This window comes from Stegodyphus dumicola, chromosome 7, assembly GCF_044657685.1.
Source record: "Stegodyphus dumicola isolate Sdum_Otavi_A_Nest chromosome 7, ASM4465768v1".
Taxonomy (NCBI): Eukaryota; Metazoa; Arthropoda; class Arachnida; order Araneae; family Eresidae; genus Stegodyphus; species Stegodyphus dumicola.
Genome location: NC_140774.1, coordinates 54,174,585 through 54,197,793, shown reverse-complemented (window position 1 = coordinate 54,197,793; position 23,209 = coordinate 54,174,585). Strand labels below are relative to the sequence as shown.

The window sequence follows — 23,209 nt, the reverse complement described above, 5'->3', positions numbered from 1 at the left end:
AATTCTGTAAAATGCCTAAAATTAATTCCCTGTTATCCAGTCCATAAATTGGAATGACTTAAATTTGAATAATTTTTGAAAATATATAATGCACCTTCAAAGGAAATAAGCTATTGTATTTATTCTGTTTCACATTACTTGTCTAAAAATTACCTCATCTGCCACCATTGAAATCTTCAAAAACTGGGAGGTTTTTCACGCTACACAATGATATCATTTCAAAGAAAAACATTCGACATCACTTCAGAGATATTTATTTTATAATGCATGGTTCAGGTTACCGAACTATTTTTAATTCAATTCTGATGTAAAATTTATTAGCATTTAATTTGATAAACTAAATTTTATGTTCTTTAGCTAATTTAATTTTTCTTACACTTTTATACTGAGAAAATAATGAGTAATGAAGGAAAGCTTTCATTCATATTATTTTCATTGTAGCTTTTAATATCATGAACATAATAATTAATGTACATAGCATTTGGGTGAGTAATGTACCATACAGTGAGATGAACAAACATTAAACATTTCTTGAATCTTTACATAAAAATTTTTAAATAACTACAGTAGATTAAGAGAACTCAGATTAAATAAAATTTAATAAAACAAAGATCAATAAAATTTAATTCAAATCAAATAAAATTTAATAAGAAAATTTATTCTGAAAATCATTATAGATGGGGGAATTAAATTTCCCTAATTTTAGTTTCATTAATTCAATAAATTCCATTCATTGCTGAGAAGCATTTTCCTTAGTAAAAGCTAAAAATAAAAACCAGGAGAGGTAGCAGCTATGCAATATCTTTTTACAAAATAAAATACAGATATAATAGAATTGCTAGTATGTAGATCAGATTTTTCTCAATAAATAACAATTAATTTTATCTAAATTTATTTTTTCTCCAATACAAACTGTTAACAATATTTTGAAATTGCATTTCAAAAGCAGAAAAGACAATACAATGGAGAGAGAGTACCATTTTATTCCCTCCCCTAGCTATTTGAGAATGCTCATCCCTTTTAAGTTTTTTTTAAACAAGCAATTTTACAATCAATAACAGAAGCACAACTTGAAAATATTTCTTTACACATATAACTGCATGTATCCCATCTTATATTTGATGATATCACACTAACAGAAGTATATAGTCATTTACAAATTGTTCCACTGAACTAGGGTGAGCAATGAAAGCAAATTAGTAACAGTCATTATCAAGAGCTAATGATCTTAATTGATGGAAATTTTGGATTAATTAGCATTGGTACGTTTTAGGGAATCAATATATTCTTGTTGAGACTCAGCAAGAACCTTCGCTAATATTCCAGAATCCTCCCAATCACTTAAACCAAATACAGATGGTGGGAGCTGGTTTAAAAATGAAGCTGTTTCATCTAATGCAAAACCATTTAAAGTGCTATTTCCTGATGATGATGATGAACAACCACTGTTTGTACCACTATCCTCTTTGTTTTCGTCAAACATGTTATACATTCCCTCTGTGTAAGCTGAAGTTCCAGCTAAAGAAGTTTCAGGTGATTTTGATTCTTTCTCATTAGCAATATTATCATTGACTTTGGGACTTGAAGATGCTGAGTTAGAGCATCTCGATCTTGATAATACTCTATTAGTTTGTGGAGACATGCTGCCTGAAAAACTATCCATTAGACTAGAACTGCTGGTTGCAGTTGCAGTTCTTCCAAGCTTAGATCGTGATTTCACTTCATTATCTCTCAACCATTCTAGGTATGATTCTCTAGCAACCTGCTCTTCTATAGCTTCATTAGTTGCTTCCCAATCAGTAGCTCTTAATTTATCTTCAAGCATTGCTTGCTCCAGTTGTAAATTTTCAGAAGCTCTTATGGCATCTGTGACTAAAGCTTTATTCATTATATCGGGTTTAAAAGACGGTAAACCTAAACCAACACCTATAGTTGCTTTATAAGGGTCAACAATTGAATTATAATGAACATTTCTATGATAGCTTAATCTTATAGGCTCATTATCTGTTTTCTGTGAACCATGAAATATATTGATTGGTTCTGAGCTATAATGATATACTTCAATATGCCTGTTGAACATCTCTGACATTGCTTGCATTTCAATATGATTACCATGAATATGATCAGAACGTTTCCTCTGAACATATTTTTCAAAATCTTCAGTCACATACTGAGAATAATAATCAGAATTTTTTGCCATATAATCCATGCAGAGTTTACGTACAGCAGTATGCATTTCCTGGTCTCCATAAATTTGATCAGCTACAGCTCTAAACATACAAGCCCCATCTTCACCCATTTTTTTGATAGAATAACCTTTTTTCCTCAATTTTTCTTCAAAAAGCCTCTCCTTTTCTGCCAGTTCCTCATCAGTTGTGGTATCCAATGAACGATCATATTCATCACCACTGTTGTATCCAGACGGATCTTCTTCTTGGCATGTTGCAGCTTGGCCTTGAACATTACTATTCTGCCTTTCTTGAACAGCGCTTAAGTTTACTTGTACTTGAGAAGGGCCTGGTATGGGATAAGTTATAGGCGGGCCTCCACTTCTCAATGAATGATTTGAATGAGTGCGAGCTTTACGCACACTACGATGAGGAGAAGTTTGATGACGTCTCTTAGAATGGCTTGGCCCTGAATCACTATTGACATATTCATCAAATCCAGAACTAGAGGAATGTGCTGGTCTCTTCTCTTCGCGGGAAGTATGCAAGGGCCATGCAGGAGGAGAAGAACGACTTGCAAAATTAAATCTTTCCCTTCCTTCTTGATTATGTGTTTGATGTCCGTGGTTGTCACCAGAATATGAATGATTGTTAGGATCAGGTGAATTTTCTGTTTCAGGTTTCTGCTGAGCAGTTTTTTTCTTTGGTAGAATAGTCATGATGATTAATTCTTAATACATACTTCGAAAAAATAAGAAATTATAATCTTTTAGCGTAGTGTAAACCTTTGTAGAGAAATACAGCACTCCTTTATGAAGTTTCTTCCAGTCTTTGAAAGGACCTTTTCTAAAAAAGAAAATAAGTTTTAAAATTTAAATACATGAAAATAATATGCATTACAGATATAGCAAAAAATTCATCGTTAAAATTACACAATAATTCAAATAATCACTCATTCTCTGATTAAAAAGCAAACAAAGACTATCTGCTACAATTAAGGATGCCTGAATCAAAGACTTTCTTAACAGAATTTGTATCTTGTATTTGGGTCAGGTTAGAGGAGGATGGCATTGTAAGGGAAGCAACTGGGGAGAAAATAATTATGCACCATGGTGGCTTTACCACCTCTTCGTAAAATTCTGTTTAATTAATTGATTCATTTTCAGAGACAAATTCATGGCGAATAAGGTCTCTGTAGTCAAAAAAAGCGATCAGTATCACCTTAGTCTTTGATTTCGACATCCATGCCTTTTTGGGGAAGGAGGGGAGAAGACCGTTCTTTCATTGTGCACTTAGTCTTTCTGTTTCTGGGGCATATTGTAGACACTAAGTCTCATCTGTCACTAAGATACATTTAAGAAATTGTTGTCCTGTCTCATACTAATCAGCAAATCTTTGCACCAAGCTTTTCTGTGAGGTACAAATCGAGTATAACCGTTCATTTTCAGATTTTCAATTAAAGTTAGCCTACAGCTTTATTTGCTTATCCCAAGTATGTCTGAAAAGTTGCTGATTTGTAACACATCTATCAGCTTTTAGCAAAGAACAAATTTCCTCCACGTGTTTCTCATTCTTTAAAGTTGCAGGGACCTTATTGTTGATTCGTCTTCAATGCTTTCACACCTACACTTAAAGTGGTTCTACCACTCATACACTTATGTTCTAGATAACGATACATCACTATATACAGTTCAAATCATCTCTGACATTTTGGTAGAAGATTTGTAATGAAATTTAATGTTTATAACATAGTTCCATCTCGAATGAAATTTTTTGTACAATGTCATCTCAATAAATGAAAATGACTACAGTGTTTTCATATGCAAATCACAAAATAACCAGTTTAAACTGGCTTTAACAAAAACTACGATGTCACCTTTTTAAACATATATTTATTTTTTCATTTTCTAATTTTATCATTTGGTCTTTCAATTTGTCCCATTACTTTATGGGCGCACTTTGTACCTTACCAAGGAAAGGCTATTGCAAACATACAAATGATATTTTTTAAATTACACAGAAAACGAAAATATTAAATTAACAAATTATTTTAGATGAACAAAATACAGATATGCAAATAAGTAAGAAAATTAATTTTTATTTCTCCTGACTGTTTTTCCCATTGTGAAAGAAACTTGTCATCTCTGACATGGGCTGCATGCTAGGAAAACCAAGAAAACTCAATGCACTGAGACTATTCATATACAGAGAACAGAATAAAATACATATCACTAGCATTTTGTGACTTTAACCACATAGTCACTTACCACTCATTGAATCTTACTTTTCACTTTTTGACACATGGTCACAAAATGATGATAAAAATTTGTCTTGCACAAAAATCTGAAAATGCAATTTTTTTACTAACAAATTTAATGCAGTGCACCTCTTAAATCAGTTTTTCATACTTAAAATTCTTTAACCTACTAACAGACTTTTCGGTATTTTCAGATTATCTGCATCCCCTGAATAGTATTTATTCACAAGGCAACATGCTATGGAGTTGGTTGGCTGATTTGCCAAACAATGCTGAACACAAATATTTGCATTTCATGAAACTGTATATTATGCAAATTTATTCTTCTTTTTTTTTTTTTTTTTTTTTTTTTTTTTTTCCTGAAGCGAAAACAAATTAATGGGCATATGGGAAGAACAATATTAACAAGTTTCTGCAATTCAGATATTGTTTTTAAGCTAAAACAAATTATTATGCACACGGGAAGAACAGTGCCAAAAAAGGGCAAGTGTTTGATTACAGATATTATTTGTGCTTTAAATTTTGTTAATTCATCACTATTTTATAGCATTCTTAGTGTGTCACCTTTCATGTTTTAGCCTAGCAAAAAATTAGTCACCAACTTTTCGAAAGAAGAATGAGGATAGTAAAAAAGTACTGCTATTTTTCTACATAATGAATTCTATATAGAATATCTAAAGATGAAAGTCTGTGTGTTTGTCCTCCAGTAACTCAGTCACTACTATAGCTTTCATCGACAAACTTTCTACGATTTTTTTTTCTGGGTCCTGGAAAAGGTAGACGTCCACTTTTTTCAAAAAAAAAAAAAAAAAAAAAAAAAAAAAACTAAAATCAGAGATATTAATTAAAAACAAATAAAAACGATAATTTTTGCTCTCAATTTTCTCAGTGGCGAGTCTCGCAAGCTAGAGATGAAAATCTGCTTTATTTTGAAAGTTGTTGCCACTGCTCACTTTCAAATCATAGAGTTTGTTAACAAAACATTTTCTAATTGTTTTCATCAAGTGAAATAAAAATAGCATTGCCAAACATTAAATACATTATTTTCGATTCAAGAAATTTGTGAGAAGCCATTTCAACCACATACGACTTTAATCAGTCAGGATTAAAAACTGAGAAAACATTAATTTTCGCACTCATTTTCCCGAGTAGCAACAGTCTTGCATGCTGGAGATAAAAATGCGTTATTTTGAGAAGTGTTGCTAATGCTCGCTTTTAAACGTAGAGTTTCTTAATTAAAAATTTGTAATTTTTACAAAACCAAAAACTTTAATTTCAAAATAGCAGCGGAGCCAGTTAAGCTTGTAATATATAAATAAAATAGAAATTATAAAAAATTTATCACTTATAGCTGACTTCAAAATCAAATAATTTTCTCTTGCCAAAACTGGAACTTGAATTAAAATTTCATACATTTTTTCAGCATTCAACATTTTAAAGACTGAATTTCAATTCTATGTACACTGCGGCAAAAAAAGGGGGGTCAGTTCTATATCTCTTGTTCTACTAGGCCAATCGACGAAATTCAAATGTTTGTTTCAAAAGTTTTCATGTCTCGAAAGCATGACTTAGGATATGTATTAGATATAGCATTGTTTTAATACAGATATTTTGACACAAAATCAGACCTTTTTCTGAAATGATATGCCAATTTTTTTTCCATATTTTGACTCTACAACTCAAATTATGCCAAACTGCCAAGTTTTTCAAAAATCGCAAGAGTAGTTTTTAAAAAATTAGCTCTCAAAATTTTAGCTCCTCAATTGAATTTAATATATATTTATTAATATCTCCTTTTTTATTAAACTTATTTGATTCTTACTTTCACCTTTCACAATTTAGGGTCATTCCAAATAAAATTTGCCCTTTTTTTACGATTTACTTTTAAAATTTGTATTTTTAAATAACTTATAAATTTTTCAAAAAAAATTTTAAAATATAACCTATAAAATTTTTACCATCATCTTAAAGTAGATGTATTTCTAAGCATACCTGCAAAAAATTAGGGTTTTTTTTATTCAAGATTTCCCAACATATACATGAATTTACATACTTTTTGATTTTACTTTTTGATTAATTTGAAATATTTGGCATATTTGTTAAAAGCGATAACACCAAATATGGTGTATGCAGTTTGTTAAAATTATTTGAAAGTATGAATAATGACTTTTTTTCCCACTTTAGTATGATGAAAAAAAAAAGGAAAGGAAAATAGGTTGCTATAAACTAAGAATTTCGCAAAGTGAATTATTCTTGGCATAAACTGAAAAACATACGGCAAGATAAATTTTTTAATTTCTCCATAAATTTCACACAAAATTTAATATCTATGCATAATATGATTTGTAGAATGGAAATTTCGAAAAAAAATCAGTGTGTCATTTCAGAAAAAGTTCGATTTTGTGTCAAAATACTTATGTCATATTAATACTACGTATAAATCTAATATATGTTCTAAGTTGCGCTTTCAAGACATTAAAAAAGCAATTTGAATTTCGTCAATTTGCCCAGTAGAACAGGAGATACAGAACTGTCCTCCCTTTTTTTGAGCAGTGTACATATGATTTTACATAATTTAAATTTTCTTTCCTCCAAGAAAAGGCACAAAGTATTATCCCATGGTTCTCGCTTCCATTGTTTAAAATTTGCATTATATGCTTCTTTACAAGTAACTGATGAAGATATTAACTAAACAGTCTGAAAAGACATTTGTATGAATAGCAGTAATTTTTTAATAGTTAATAAAAATAACATACATTAAAAGAAACTATAGTTTACACATTTTTATGGCTTCTCTCAAAAAGTTGGTTTGAAAAGAAAAACTTTACATTACATTAAGCATTGCCTACATTTATGTTTTCAAAAGTTTTAAATTGTACCTTTCTTCAAGAAAGAGCAAATAGCATCATACAATTGTCTTCAAATATTTAAAAATTATACTTTTTATATTATTTCAAGGATTATTAAACTTGTGAAAGAGCTTAACAGTCCCAGACAAATTTAAATGCCAATGTACTCATTTAACAGCATTTAATAATTTAAAATGCTTGATAATTTTTTTAAAAAATGCATCTAAGATTTGTGGAATCTTTTTAGAATTCCTTTCAGATTTACTATATCCCCCCTCAAGTTTATTTTAAACTACAGCACAGAATAATTAGCTTATTCCAATAAAATGGAAAATAAGCATTTTGTCTGCAATCAATAAAGTATCTACAACAATAATCTAGTTAAACTTATTCACACATTTGATTAGGAAACATATTTTTCATTTCAAGGTTAACTGAGCAAGATATTAAAATTGTCAGGGTACTTTTCCATTTGCTGCAACCCTTCAGAAAAGCACCAAACTATTCTGCAAATGGTTTGCATGGTATAAGCATTTAATCAGCCTCCTGGCCAAATAATGTCAAGAAGGCTTTCTGTTTACATGTATATAAAACCATATATTTACTTTTTATTATTTTCCGCACATTTAAAACAAAAATAATCATTTCAGTGCATTTTGCATGTACAGTCAAAAGTCATTAATCCGAACTCGTCGGGACTTCGGCAATTCCGGATTATCGATTTTTCCGGATTATAGATCATCAGTTTAAATCTGGTAAGATGGCATGCAGAAATTATAAAATTAAAAATATGAAACCGTAATTTATGAAATAAAGAACAATTATGATCTAAAGGGTATCAGAATTTACAAAAAAAAAAAAAAAAAAAAAGCTTAATATTTATTTGTTTACTTTATTAAACATTTCTTTCAATGTAAGTTGCTTCGTTTTATGTGATAACACTTTCTCTTTAATTCTATAAACAGACATAATTTCTTTTTCAGTTACAAAGTTCCGCTGTTAAAGTCCTATAATTGCTGTGTTGAGAATACCAACTAATTTGTCAATCGAAATTTTTTCGTTTTCAATAACCTCTGTATCACTTTCTTCTTTATCGGAATTTGACTTCATATCAAAGACGGAGTACATATAGATGAAATACTACATTTATTAAGGAATTATAAGCAAAATAAAATAAAAACATCTGCCCTGAAGATAAGGATAGTGCTGACAGATTAACTTCCAATGCATTGCGCGCCACGGCGTACCCCCCCCCCCCGGGCCGCCATAGCAGCGTGAAATTGATAAACAGATTTCGGAATGGTTTGAGAAACGAAGGATATCCATTTTTTGCGGCAATTCCACTTTTGTTTAATGGACTTCTAAACATACTTTCGTTTTGTACATCCTTTACGTATTAGTAAATACATACCGGAAATTCTATTTGACATAATCGAAAGTTCAAGCTTACTTTTATAAAATTGCTCTAACAGTCTGCAAAAAATAATAAGCCGGATCCAATTCGAAGATTCAGGAACAAGGCAATCTGCAACATTAACTGAATTAGATAATTTTAGCTTAGCTTATACCGCTCGTTATACATTAAACGCACATATTTGCAGCCGTAAAAGTCTTACGTGCATGCGTCAACGCGCTGCATGCGCAGAAAGTTTGTAGCTTTGAGGTCCGGATTATTGGTGTCCGAATTAACGACTTTTGACTGTATTAAAATTATCAACTATTACAAATCTATAAGTGCACAGACCAGTGATGGCTAACCTATGGCTACAGTGTCTCATCAGCTGGCGCACGAATAAAATATTTCCTTAATCAACAATCACAGTAAAGTGATACTATGTAATTTACATAAGTGTTTTAGTCTGTTCTTAAAAGTTTCACTTACTTACTTACCCGTAATGCCACTGGAATAGGGCCCAAGCCTAGAGAAAGATTTTCATATATCGCCATATAAATGGATATACATATTTATTGTCCTAATTTATGATGTTTCAATTGTTTGGGCCAATCATATTACTTGTTACATGCAAAGAATATGCCAAAGTTGAAGCAGCTAATGTTTGTTAAAACAAATTCAAATTTATTACAGATTGCCGATGAGTTTTAAAACTTTTATTGTTAAGCAGATTCCAGTTTCCAAATCTAAGCATTTTGAGGTAACTTACAAATAATTCTAATTTAATAGCTTAAAAGGAATGGTACACAAGAATTCCACTTCAGGCACACGGCCCCATCCCCTCCCCCCAAAAAAAGGTTCGCCACTATGGCCATAGACCATACCGAATACATTTAACATCACTATTATTGAACTATGGGCAATATATATGCGTTTTCCTTCACTGTAGAATAGGATCATCATCTACAGTTACTACAAATTGAACATATGAGTAACAGTAAACCTTAACAAGAATAAACTTAACGCAATTTTGTGCATATGCATTACATCGATTATTTCCATTTAATTTGTCCAACACAAGAACTTCAATTACAAGCAGTATACTGCAAAGCATTGGCCATGTTGCAATAGGAACAAACTCTTTACCAAACTTCAGATGTACAATAAGGTTTATTCTCCTGCCGAGAAATCTTTCTGCACGTGGCACCACTACTCATATGTCTGCTCAAAAGCAACTTTTCCTTTCGTGTCTTCATTTCACCCACTTCTATTAGTGACATCAAAGGATTCAATCGTTGAAAAGAGTATAACCTTATTTTTCTTCTAACATTGCTCTTTACAAGAGAATCTCCATGTGGGCAAGTATGGCAATCCTGCTTAGTGCTAGCTGAGTGATCCAGGTTATCAGAGCTGTAATCAGATATTTATAAAAATTTATCCCCTTCTCCTTTTGCATTTGTATGTCTTTTAATTTAAAAATTTAATATGACATCTAAAAAGTAGAATAAAGCAACAAAAAAATGCAAAGTTTTGACAATATCCCAGAAAATTGAAAAATGGTGCACGTTTTATTGTTTGCAAAGAAACTAGCTACAAACAAAGCATAAAAAATATACCGAAGAATGAAAAAAAGGTTCAAAGCTTCAGGTGATACTTTGACAAACGTTGCTCAAGTTCCTCAATTAGTAAAGGTGAGTTTGTTCATGTTAATAACTTGGACTGAGAATGAAATAAATAAAAAGGATGTTGTGGATGATGCTGCTATTCGGAACAAGGTTTTAGATTTGTTTTCTTTTGTTTAAATTGGCCGATCTTCAGGAAAAACTGACTTTCAAGTAGCTTGAAAACTTAAAGCAATGCTTTAATATGCATAATGCAAAACATCAGGGAATAGCTGTCTCTGCAGATAAAGCAGTAGCACAAAAATTAAAACCTCATTTTTTTAATTAATTGAAAATAAGGGTTATGTTCTGCAACAAGTTTTCAATGCAGATGAGACTAGCCTATTTTCTAAGTGAACGGAACTACAGAAATTGCCCCAGGTTATAAACTTTAAAGGGCAGACTCATTTTGCTTTTCTTTTGGCAGAAATGCATCAGGCCACTGCTCATTCAAATGCAAGCCATCGCTCATTTATCGATTTTAAACATCTCGTGCATTGCAAAAAAAAAAAAAATAATAATAAGCAACTGCTAGTAGTGTGGAAATGAAATAGAAAAAACTGGAAAACGAAAACGCTCTTTATTGACTAGTTTGAAAATTCATTCATTAAAGAAGTTAAACTTTACTTAGAACAGAAAAACTTGAGCTTTAAAGTTCTCCTAATTGTCAATAATGCTCCAGGACACACTACTGAAGCCCTCAAAACATTGCCTCAAATGTAGAGGTTTCACTCCTTCCACTAAACATCATTTCCTTAATCCAACTAATGAATCAAGAAATCATAAAAGCATTAAAAGACTATCATGTCAAGCATGTTTACATCTCTGCAAATGAAGGAAAGCATGACTTGCAAGAAGCATTTCACAGAAGTAATTCAACATAATGCATAGAAATGATTAAACTCTCATGGAAACAAGTAAATTCATCATCAGTGAATGCTTGTTGGCATCTGTTCTGACCAGAAGTTGTCAATAATTTTAAAGTATTTCCACCGTCTGAACATGAAGACAAGAAAATCCTATAAATTTCAAATGTAATAGGTGGTTAAGGATTTTTAGATGCAGAAGAAACCAAAGAATTAATTGAAAATAATGATGAACAGGATGATCCTATAAAATGTTGAAAGCAGTGTTAGTTAAGAAGCCTGTAACATACAAGAACTTAAACAAATTATTAAAAATGATAGAGACACTATCTTGATTTTAAAATAGAGATTGATCCAAATGAAAGAAAGATAAGGACACTTTATGACAGGCATTGAAAAACTTTATACTCCTTACCGAAATGTTTAAGGAGTTGTGTAACTTCGGAATGCAATTTTAGCTGTACATACAAAGTGCTAATGATCTAACCACCACATTTAGCCAGAGTTTGCTGTAGTACTCCTCCACTTGATTATTATTATTATTATTATTATTATTATTATTATTTTTAATATATGTGTGTGTATTTTGTGCAAATTTAATGAATTCTAGATTAACAAAACTTGGCTACTTAAACGGAATGTGTTGCTACTGCTGTACATAAATACTTTTACATCCAGTGTGGCAGCATGTTGCCATTTGACAGACGGCAACGTATTTAATCTTTCTGTTACTGATTAAAAAATAAGCGACTTAAAGCTATAAATGCAATTCTTAATAGTCTTTCATTTTTTAAACTGATTGATTCAGATAAAAATGCATTTAATTCAGAAATTTTTTGGACTTTTTTAATAATTAATTAAAAATAATTAATGCCTTATGTCATGAAACTGATACAAAATCTTTTTTTAAATGGCAAACCCTTATTCTTACAGCGATTTAAATCTATATGGAATTCTCTTGCTGTGCTGGACTTGCGTTAATAATTCATATGGAAATTCTTGAGTATTCGCTATATTTAGCCTGGACAGTGTATTCTGTAGCTTATGATAATATCACTTTAAGCTCTTTTCTTGGTATTTTTCATAGATCTCTGAGAGAGATTCACCAGGTTTTGTTGTATAGGTAGAAAGAAAAATGGTTTTTTACTACAGAAATAATATATGATTACTAACAACATGACTATTGCTGCCGCCCAACCAGGATAGTGGTTAACAACGCAGAGTAAGAGTTCAGGTTCTAATCACGGAGAAGTCATGGATGTTTGTAAATTTACAGTGTCTGTGCGGCAAGGGGGCACTCTAAATATGCAGTGAAACAAAAGTCCTCTTGAGAGCTTGATGGTAGGGGAAGAAGAGTAGGAGACCTCGGATCTTTTCCCCAGGTGCTCTTCATCAAAATTGGGGGCAGAACTAAACAAAGCCATACTTTCACTTGTATGGTGCACAAGGCTCTAGGGGAGAGCTTAGGAGATTCTATTTCATTCATCTCTCATGGCTATTTTGAGTCCTATATGGTTCAAGAAGGTTCTGTCTTTTAGCAGTGTGTCTGCACATTGCATCCGAGGCATGCTGGATGGGATTTAGATGCAATGAGATATGAGCACATATGAGCATGGCTGAACTGCAGCACATCTTAAGGCAGGGCAAAGTGTACTAAAGTTGCCACTACAATAGGCATGTCAAAAAGCTTTATTTTGTGGAAAAAAGAAGAAGGATACTGAAGGCAGAAGTATTGCACAAAAGCATGCTGGAGGCTGTAGGAAGATCTATACATCTCAAGAGTGTATAAGTATACTGCCTTAGTGACGAAAAGTAACAAAAATGTTATTCTCAGCCAGATAGTACCATACAGTGTATTAAAGAAAAAAATAAATTTCCACAAGATGTGACTTAATTGTTCCATCATTTTCCAATAGGCATAAATTTGGTTTTAATCTCAATATTTTGCAAATAATCAACTGACATACATTGTAATTTATGTTAACTAATGCTTTTGTACAAATTCCTATTCATAACTTTCAATTAAGTATCAGTTATGTTTTATTTCTGTAATTATCCTTTAACCTTGATGACCAGCATATACTTTGAAGCTGTTAATACCCATATTCAAGTACTTATATTGTTGATAGAACTGCCCATATTACCCATCAAAATGTGAAACCGCAAAATTGCGCATTACATTGAAAGTATTGAAACACCTTCAAATGACTTTCAAATGAACACATATTAAATGTTTGCAACAAACTTTTCCAAGAGGGTGATATTACTGAAAAAGGACTAAAAATAATGCACTATTTGACAACTGCACAGGAACAAGTCATTTATACAGATTTTTATTCATGACAGACATACAACTCCAGGAAAAATAAACGTAGAGGGTGTCATAGAATGAAACCTCTTAGTTGTATAAAAGGTACTGCACTTGCCTTGTTTCTTTATTTATAACTGCAAGCAGTAACATCTGAGAGAAAAACCCCACATTCAATTTTTGAAAATATTACTGTAAATTTTAATTTTTGATTAGAGTTTAACTGAAGATTGTCAGACATCATTTGAACACATATGAGCATGGCTGAGCTGCAGCACATCTTAAGGCAGGGCAAAGTGTACTAAAGTTGCCACTACAATAGGCATGTCAAAAAGCTTTATTTTGTGGAAAAAAGAAGAAGGATACTGAAGGCAGAAGTATTGCACAAAAGCATGCTGGAGGCTGTAGGAAGATCTATACATCTCAAGAGTGTATAAGTATACTGCCTTAGTGACGAAAAGTAACAAAAATGTTATTCTCAGCCAGATAGTAGCAGACTTTGTCAATGCTACAAGCACTGACATATCAGCAAGTACAATTTCTAGGCATTAGCTTGCATACATTCCATTATGAGCACGTTATATGGGGCCAATACCTGATTTACCAATTGATAAATAACTGTTGTCCCCTAACTTCTACCTTAACCTATAAACACATCATCAAGAAAGCTGATATTGGTATAAAGAGAACATTTATTGAAGGCCCTTAAAATTATCCACAGTCATGCTCACTGATGAATTCTGCTTCAGCAAGTGACTATGGATTAGTGTGATGAGAGAAGGAAACTTATTACCATCATCATAATGTTTAGGATCACTACGACCAAGGAGTAATTAGTTTGGCGGGTATAATAAACAAAAATAGAATTCCTCTTGGCATTATTGATGGAGGTACAGTGACATATAGCAGTATTGTAAATTTCCCTAGGTCATGTATGTGGTGCAGTTATGTAAACTTTCTGTTTATGGATGATAATGTCCACAAAGGACAACTGATCTGTCCAACAACAGGGGAAGATACTGAATGCATGACACAGTCTGCATACTCATTGCATCTAAATCCCATCCAGCATGCCTGGGATGCAATGTGCAGACACACTGCTAAAAGACAGAACCTTCTTGAACCATATAGGACTCAAAATAGCCATGAGAGATGAATGAAATAGAATCTCCTAAGCTCTCCCCTAAAGATGAGTAGAGAGCATATGTAACAGATGTCAAATATATGTCAGTGTCTAAGGAAGTCACAATCTGCACTGACAACATCAAATCCATTCTTATTTCAAGCAGATGGAATATTTTTTGCAAATGCTGAAAATAGCTGCAATGAACACTTTTTATTTTGGTTACCTTGTTTTGCCATGTGGCAACTATCCCCCCCTTTTTTTGGCATAATGACGATACTTTTATTAAGTATGTGCCAGATCGTATTTCTTTAAATATAGCCTATCATTATTCACAGCAGAAAGCAACTCTGCTTCTTAGCTACTATCAAATGGCATATAATTGTCTTTATCACTGGATTAAAATAATATGCCTCCTATTTATGATATAAATTTCAATTTTTAGTAAAGACCTAAATAGAGATCCTTTTTCAAACTGTGCTTCCTACAGTATAAAAACTAATTACAAAATATATTACACAAATTATTATATTGGATAAACTGGTTGTTATACTACCTGTACATTCAAGTGATGCTGCAAAAGGTTTCACACATATAAAAAGAATAAAAAGTAATTGCATAAAATAAGTAAACAACAACTGATATTGATAACTAAAGAAAACTTGAAATACAAGTTTATAATACTGTAACAAAAAATGACTGAAATATATGTATACTGTAATATTCAATATTCATGTTGAGTAACATTTTTATATTTGTTGAGGTATTTGTAATCGCATTCTTACTGGTTAAAAGAAGTATAGCTTTCTGTCATGTCCGATGCATTAGCTTTCAGTCACGTTCGAATTATTCTGAAACTTCATCCCATTCTTTATGTTATTTTTGATTGGTTGTTTTATTATGTCTTGTTTATGATTTGTTAAACCATGATCTGTTGTAAAGTTATATATATATGACCTCTGCTTATCTCTGCTTGTAACTGCATGTAACTTTGCTTGTATTTCTCTGCATGTAACTCTGCGTGTATCTCTGTAATAAACATTTGTTTTGCGAACCACGGCATTTTCTGTGTTCAACAACATTAAACAAAATAACAGTAAAACTATTTTGAATCAGTATAAAATATGTGGATAAATCAAATTTTCATTCTCACAACATGCTGTTTCAGTCTTCTTTGTGAGGATTAAGACAATTGCTTATTTAATTTATTTTTAATATGGAATTATACTGGGAAATGAAATATTTTTTTATGTCTTAGATAAAACTGGATTCTAAAATTAGTCTATATATAATAAGCAGCATCATTTAAGTGAGCTCAGCGTGACTACAATGGTTTGAACAACTAGTTTGCCAGGATAAATAGTTAGACTTGAAAGAGAAAACAGACTTAATTAAAGATTTCAAATAAATAAATACTCCTTTCTAATCATAATGAATTTTATTTTGACAATAAATTACCATTTTTGTTTAAATGAAAAATGCTGTAATTGTACATTTTTCCCAGTTTCAGATGAAAAATAAATTACATTTTCCCAGTTTCAGATGAGAAATATCATACCACACAAAAATCGCAAAACAACTATTTATTACACAACTGATAATTTTTTAACTTGCCTGTAACTGACAGATTGATACCGTAATTAATATCCATAAAGGATCCACTATTAATTATGGACCAATATCCATAATTTATTAATATATTCTTGCACAGCATGAATTAGTAGCTTCTTTTTCATATAATTCCAAATTTTTCACATCTAATCCTGAAAGTTGCAATTTATTAAAATGAAAACTATCTACATGATGCAACACATATTTTTACACTTTTCTTTCCCTACTAATTTTTGCATGGTTTGAATTAATTTGATAAAACCAAATTCAATTGCAATATTTGTAAACATTAGCAAATTCAAATGTGTATGAACACAGTTTACACTATTGATTCTCTCGAAGGATTAAAATTTATTCTGTTGTAATTTTAGAATAAAAAGGGCATTTGTTCAGATTCGTAACTTACACAGAAAGAAGAACAAAGGATTAAAAAATATTGCTTTAAGATTTGGATCAGCATATATAAATATTCAATTATGAATATTCTTTCCTTTAATCATCAGTATATGCAATCAGTGTCAACTTTGCTGCAATATTAAAAAAATAATCAAGATATTTCTTTTAATTTTTCCTCATATCTGTATGTCACCATGATTAAATTAAAGACAAGCTTTAGTTTCACTCATCTGAAAACTCACTTTTTATTTTATTTTATTATCAATATAAAATTAAGCAGTGTAAGGATAAATATAATTTTAAGATCAACTATAAAGAAAATGCAACAAAGCAAAAACTGCCATAATTTTAAATGTTTATCTATGAAAAATATAACAATTTTAATCGTTATAGTCTAATAATTCATTAAAAAACTAATATAAAAACTGCTTGCATTTTAACAAAAGGAGGGTTTTTTTTTACCTTTCCACTGTCTTTTAATAGCTATAATCTTCTATAATTTTTCAGATGTAAAAGACATTGCATTATAAACTGAAATGTAAAACATTTCAAAAAATTAATAACCAAAATTAATTAATCATAAAAATGACACATATCTAACTCCAAAATTTATATCACAAAATAATTTTTACATGTTTAAAAATACATATTAATATTCTTAATAAGCATAGAAACAATCAAATAATTTTCAATGAAACTCTATGTCTAAATTTGATATATTCTTTAGGGTATCTAAAATAAAAGATAAAAGGAAACAATATAACAAAAGTAAATAGAAATGTAATTAAAATTAAATTAGACAAGTCAAGATACTTTAAAGCAGACACGAAAGAATATATTTATATATTTTTCCTTGTTTAAAAAATTCTCAAAATTTGATTCAGAATTTTTCTAGCTGCCAGTTAATTTGCTTAACATGTACATTATTTTTTGGTTCATATTTTTCACATTGTAGCAAATTTTTTAATTATTATAAATTGTAACTTTCAGAATTAAATTTATTCATTCGGCAATTAATGAGATTTAGATGATTAGTTTATAAGTAATTGATGAAATATTCCACAAATTACACTGATGCTTCTTTCTAGGACATACACAGCCAGAGGAGCTGTATAACATATTTTAAACGGATTTGTAAGCATCTGATTAAAAGAATCCTTAATGAGCATCTCTTAAATCACCCCACTATATCATGAGTGTCAAATAAATTAAACAAACATCTAAATACTTCACAAAATTATCATCAAAATGACATACCAATTCTCACATTCATTTTAAATTATTACCTAATCTGTAAATAAAACATAAACAGAATTTTAATTTATATTTTAAATTAGTTTTATTATAAACATATTTACAGGCTACTGTTCCTTTTCTTTTCACCCCTCCAGGTTTATATATATATATATATATATATATATATATATATATGTGATATTCTGCGATAACAAGAACTTTCCCTGAAGAATTATGATTACGTGAACTCTCAAACAAAAAGACTTTTGGACTGAAAAGCTGAAAAATTCAATAAGACTCTAAAAATTAAAAATTTATTTTAAAAAAATTGATATTTATAAATTATACTTTTATAGAATCAAAATTTTATGATTTATGTTTTGCTTTTTTATTTGCTAGTGCTTTAACTCTTTCTCTTTAAGAAGGCTTCTCTGTCGCTATGCCTTTTTCTTTTTGAAGGGGGAAATATGTAAGATAAAAATGTATGAATCAGAATTATATATTCAAGATTTGGGTGAAAAGACAATGAACTTACCATTCTTGGAAAATACTGGAAAAAAAATGCATTCTCATTCTGAAAACTTTATTACTATGTTAATATCATCAGGAAAAACTACTTGTTTTAGAGGCTGTATTAAAATTGGAATAAGAATGATATACGTGTACATTAAAAAAAATAATGATTTAAACTGAATCTTTGGACTTAATTAAAAAAAAAAATTAAATTACTTCCTTAAATCTTCCAATTTCAAAATAAATTTTAAAATAGCAATAATTATTCAGATTTAGTTAAAAATAATTCAAATCAAATTCTAATTTGTTTAATAATCTAAGCATTGATCTTTTTATTGTTTTACCTTTTATTTAGCTGTCAAGAATACAGAAAACTCCAATTTTCTTTGTAAAAACTTTCAAATAGCTATTCTTCAGAATTCAAGATCTCTATATACATACATCATTAATCAAATCTAAGTTACCCCCGTCTCATTCATAATGGTTTTATCTGCTTGCCTTATAATTATTTGCAATTAAATAAGCACTATTAATTTCCACCTCCTGATAGAACAGCAGTATAAGTATTTATGTTACTAGTTACTATGTATTAATATGAATAAAGAATAAGAGAATGTGCCAAAGATAGCCAAATTTCAGGACAATAGGAGCAACATGTTAGAATTTAGCAAAGAGATGAAAATAGATTTTTCAAAAGCTGAAACTCATTTCCATTGTTTTAAAAGTAATAAAAAAAACTGAAAGAACAGAAAAAAAGGTCCTAAAACAATTAATGAGAATTTTGCAATTAAAATGACTACATAAATTGAATAATTCTTATTTCTTCTACTTTATATTCAGAAACATACATTACCATGATATATAAATTTGAAGTTAGAGTAGAATACTTTTCACACGAAGAGGAGGGATCAAGCTTCTTACGGTTTCCTTACTATCAAAATTTAATCCCATCTCAAGTTCAAATAACAACAAAGAACTAAACTATTTGTATGATTTGAAATCGGATAAATATACATTCTTCTTTGTTGTGTTATGATAGGAAATAATTTATAAACGTATTAAGCTAATGTTTTTTAAAAATTTCTATTTCTATTATTATGAGCTGGAAACAAATCTGACAGTATTTTAAAATGAAAATACATAATATATATATATATAGTATTTCCTCCACTTTTACTACCTTTCTACACCATGGCATTTAATACATTTTAAAGAAAAATAAATTCTGGTTCTGGTACACTCAAAACAAAATTATACATATTCTTTTGTTTAATAATATTTCCTCTTTATGTAAGGTTGGCAGCATTTTCTCTCCAACAGTTGAGATTTCACTGGTATTTTCTCTAGAGAATATTAAGAATGTAAATTCAGAATGATTTTCTCAAACATTTTTTGGTTAATCTTTGGATTATGGTAACTTGGCGATTTTTTGGCGAAAATTCGGCGACCAACCCTGCTACAGCAACCTGCTAGTTTTTGTTTGGGCGCCATTTTGTTTTCACGAAGTAAAGAATTTTTTTTTTTTTTTTTTTTTTACTCAACATTTTTTTCCAACAATCTGCTAGCCGAATTACGCTTATACTAGAACTTTTATGGAACAAAAGTGCTTAATCATGACGAAGATTAGGTACGAAATTGGGAGAATCGCCCACAGCTTGCCGCGTTTTTAAGAATTGCACATACACTGTATCATCCACGTACACGTCGACCTATTTTCACTTAAAAAAACATCCCAGAATTGCACAAAAATGGCATTCGCACACTCTTGACTTTATCCATGTACACTGCTAAAGTCCTAACTAGTAACCTTTATCGCCTTACCAAAATGTCGCCAAACTACCTGTTACCATATTCCAAAGATTAGCCCATTTTTCATAAGATTTGAACATTTTTTTATTAATGCCTATATTTTTTATAAATAAAAATATGATTGAATAATAATTATCTAACTTAACTGAATGAACTGCATATTAAGTTGAAGAAACTAGGAACAAGATATTGAATATATTGTATTTCCATCAATTTCATAAAAGTTATATATTCTCCAACATTTTCACATCTGCATTTAATAATTTTTGCTACTGATTGGTCTCAAATTAGCAAAATTAGATTTTGATTAGTAAATGAAATGTTACTTTTTGACATATCAAACTTAAAAGTAATACATGTCATTAACAGAAAACTGACTAGGCAATGAGAATTTTTTTTAAATATCAAAGTGAATTATTTTGATCAGTAACTAAAAAAGCTTACATAAAAATTAATCACATATATTAACTACTACTGCTGCTGCTTATACACATCACACATATAACACACAACATATTAAAATCTCAGAACAGTTTACAAACATGAAAACTGTGTATACAGCTTATTTACAGGTAGTGTTTTCACAAATTTTAATTTTTAAACTTATATCTCTTAAAGTTTCCTTCTTTTAATTTATTTCTTAACAAATACAGAAAAATTTCTTTCTATAAAATCAAAAAAAAAAAAAAAAGTACACATTTTGAACATACTTATATAATGAAACTCACAGTGAAAGAAATATGCCTCACTTTTATTCTAATATAGTACATATGTTAGACTTTTAACCTAAATAGCTTACGATTTAATGTTTAAAGCAATGGCGAACTGCAGCATTTAAAATTAATAAACAAGAAAGTGTCTAAATTAAAACTTCTTTATTGATAAAAGCCACAGAAAACTTTCAAAATAAAGCTTTTTAAAGTATTTTTTCTGCTTTCATCTCCTGATTACACTCTCAGGTAATGCAGTATTAAAAAAAGAATCGATCTAAAACCAGACAATATATAATTTCATCGCACATTATGTTGGCACTTTTTGTTTCAATAATTAAAAAACGTAATAAGTAATGCATGAAGGAAAGCAACTGACAGAAATATATTTCAAAACTTTTCATGTTTCATTAACACATAAAATGCATTTACTACAATAGGATTAGAAACTCAAACAGTTAACGTATAATATAAAAAAATTATAAAAACAGACGCAGTCAGTAAAAACAAAGGAAAGTGAAATACTTTTGTACCCAAATTAACAGGCAATGATGACCTAAACAAAAGAAATTAAATAACATAGAAAACACATGAACAAACATAAAAGCATTACCAATGTAGAAAATAGCAAGCATAAAAGGTAAACCTCACTTTTGTCTCCTAATTAAGATAGTTTCCTTTTAACTTGGACATTAATGAACTCCACCTTTATAGCATATTCTCGAAAGTACATCAAATGTTTCACAACTATGAACATTTATTTATATTTAAATAAATTTTAACATTTAAATAAATTTAGGTGAAATTTCATAAACATAAGTTTGATTATCAGGATTACGCAGATATTCCTAATACTTCCATTGCGAGGTCATTCAGACATGGCGGTGCATTACAAATTCAGCAATCAACACCTAAACATCCAAACAATACTTATTCTTTCTTGAATTTAAATGTAATAACTTTAATTTAATTTTGCTCTATTTCTCAGATTGCTTAAGCTTACCATATTAAATGCATATGAAAAACAGAATTAAAGAGGTTAACTGATTGCCACCCCTAAAATACTACATAACACAGAAAAAGGTAAAAATTAAGTATATTACTTGTTAATTATTCCTCCTATTCTATTCTAATGCGAACAAAGACGTTAGACTTAATTAAGAATAAAGGATATGCAAACGTTTATTATGCGATCGTGAACATTAAACCCAAATTTCTTTTGCTTATGTTCTGCGAATTTACTACTTTCTGCTTTCACTTCACTTTAAATGACTGAATCAACAAACAGCCTACAGACAGCAACTCGAACCTAATTTGTTTGTTTTCTTCATTCTAGCACAGCTCTGCTATTTCTAAGAGATCGACCTTTTGGTTTGAAGATTCATAACAAAGCAATATATACTAGGGATTAATCTGTCATTCTGCGTAACAAGGCAAAATTATGACAACGAGACAAGTAAATATTTCTAAAAACTCATTATTTTCTGTTTAAATGAAATAAATTGAAAAATCCACGCGAAATAAACTGCAATAAGTTTCTTTATTAATTTATAAATACATTATTATACATAAAATTTTCAAAATTTAGAATCATATACTCAAAATATAACGCATAATAAGTAAGGAAATAAGTCGGTTATCATTAAATATTCAGTTTTGAGATTAAATATTTGTCAATGCCCATCTACAAAAGCTGGGCTGACTGGCAAGAAAATGCGCGATGATATTTGCCCTGATAATTTTTATAAGACCTTTCTGCAATCAAAAGCAAAATGCAGTTTGAAGCAATTAGACATGAAAATATTTTATTTTAGTACTATATGTGTACGTCTACAATATCACTATTAGATGCTTTGATCTTGCGAGAAATAAAGTATTTTCTTATTACTTGATAAATAAAATGGATATATAATAGTGACAAATACAGAATTTTCAACTGCAACAGATGTAATGTTTGACATTTATTTCTGACTCAGTTTAATAACATTCGAAATACTTTTTACTTAAAAATAAAATATTTAGGATATTTTAGAAACCTTGAATAGCATTTACCTATTTAGTTTACAAGAAACATCCTCAATCAAATGTTTTTCTTTTAATAAATATCAGTGAAGAAATTTATTTTTAAAATGTAATTGATATTGTTTCGTGCGTATGGGTTCGTAATGAATTTAATGCACACAAACAAAATTTATTTCCCCAAAGGAAACACTTTACAGTTTAGGAACTATTCACAAACGTACTCGTGCAGATCTCAGTATGACAGAGCACAATCAGAAGTTACCACTTCAGACTACTGAAAAAATTTG

General features: G+C 30.0%; 1 protein-coding gene across 4 annotated transcripts; it reads right to left on the bottom strand.

The window, feature by feature from the left end:
• Positions 1-875: 875 nt before the first annotated feature.
• Positions 876-22,176, bottom strand: Duba (Deubiquitinating enzyme A). 4 transcript variants are annotated; one of them, XM_085820220.1, is made up of 4 exons: positions 22,004-22,176; positions 17,095-17,163; positions 15,182-15,199; positions 876-3,014 (listed from the first exon to the last, which is right to left on the bottom strand). In XM_085820220.1, the coding sequence occupies exon 4, from the start codon at positions 2,885-2,887 to the stop codon at positions 1,250-1,252; it is 1,638 nt and encodes a 545-aa protein (XP_085676346.1). In that variant the 5' UTR covers positions 2,888-3,014; positions 15,182-15,199; positions 17,095-17,163; positions 22,004-22,176; the 3' UTR covers positions 876-1,249. The 4 variants fall into 4 exon arrangements, with proteins under 4 accessions (XP_085676346.1, XP_085676348.1, XP_085676345.1 ...); XM_085820222.1 differs by lacking the exon at positions 22,004-22,176 and adding an exon at positions 21,552-21,908; XM_085820219.1 differs by lacking the exon at positions 15,182-15,199.
• Positions 22,177-23,209: the final 1,033 nt, after the last annotated feature.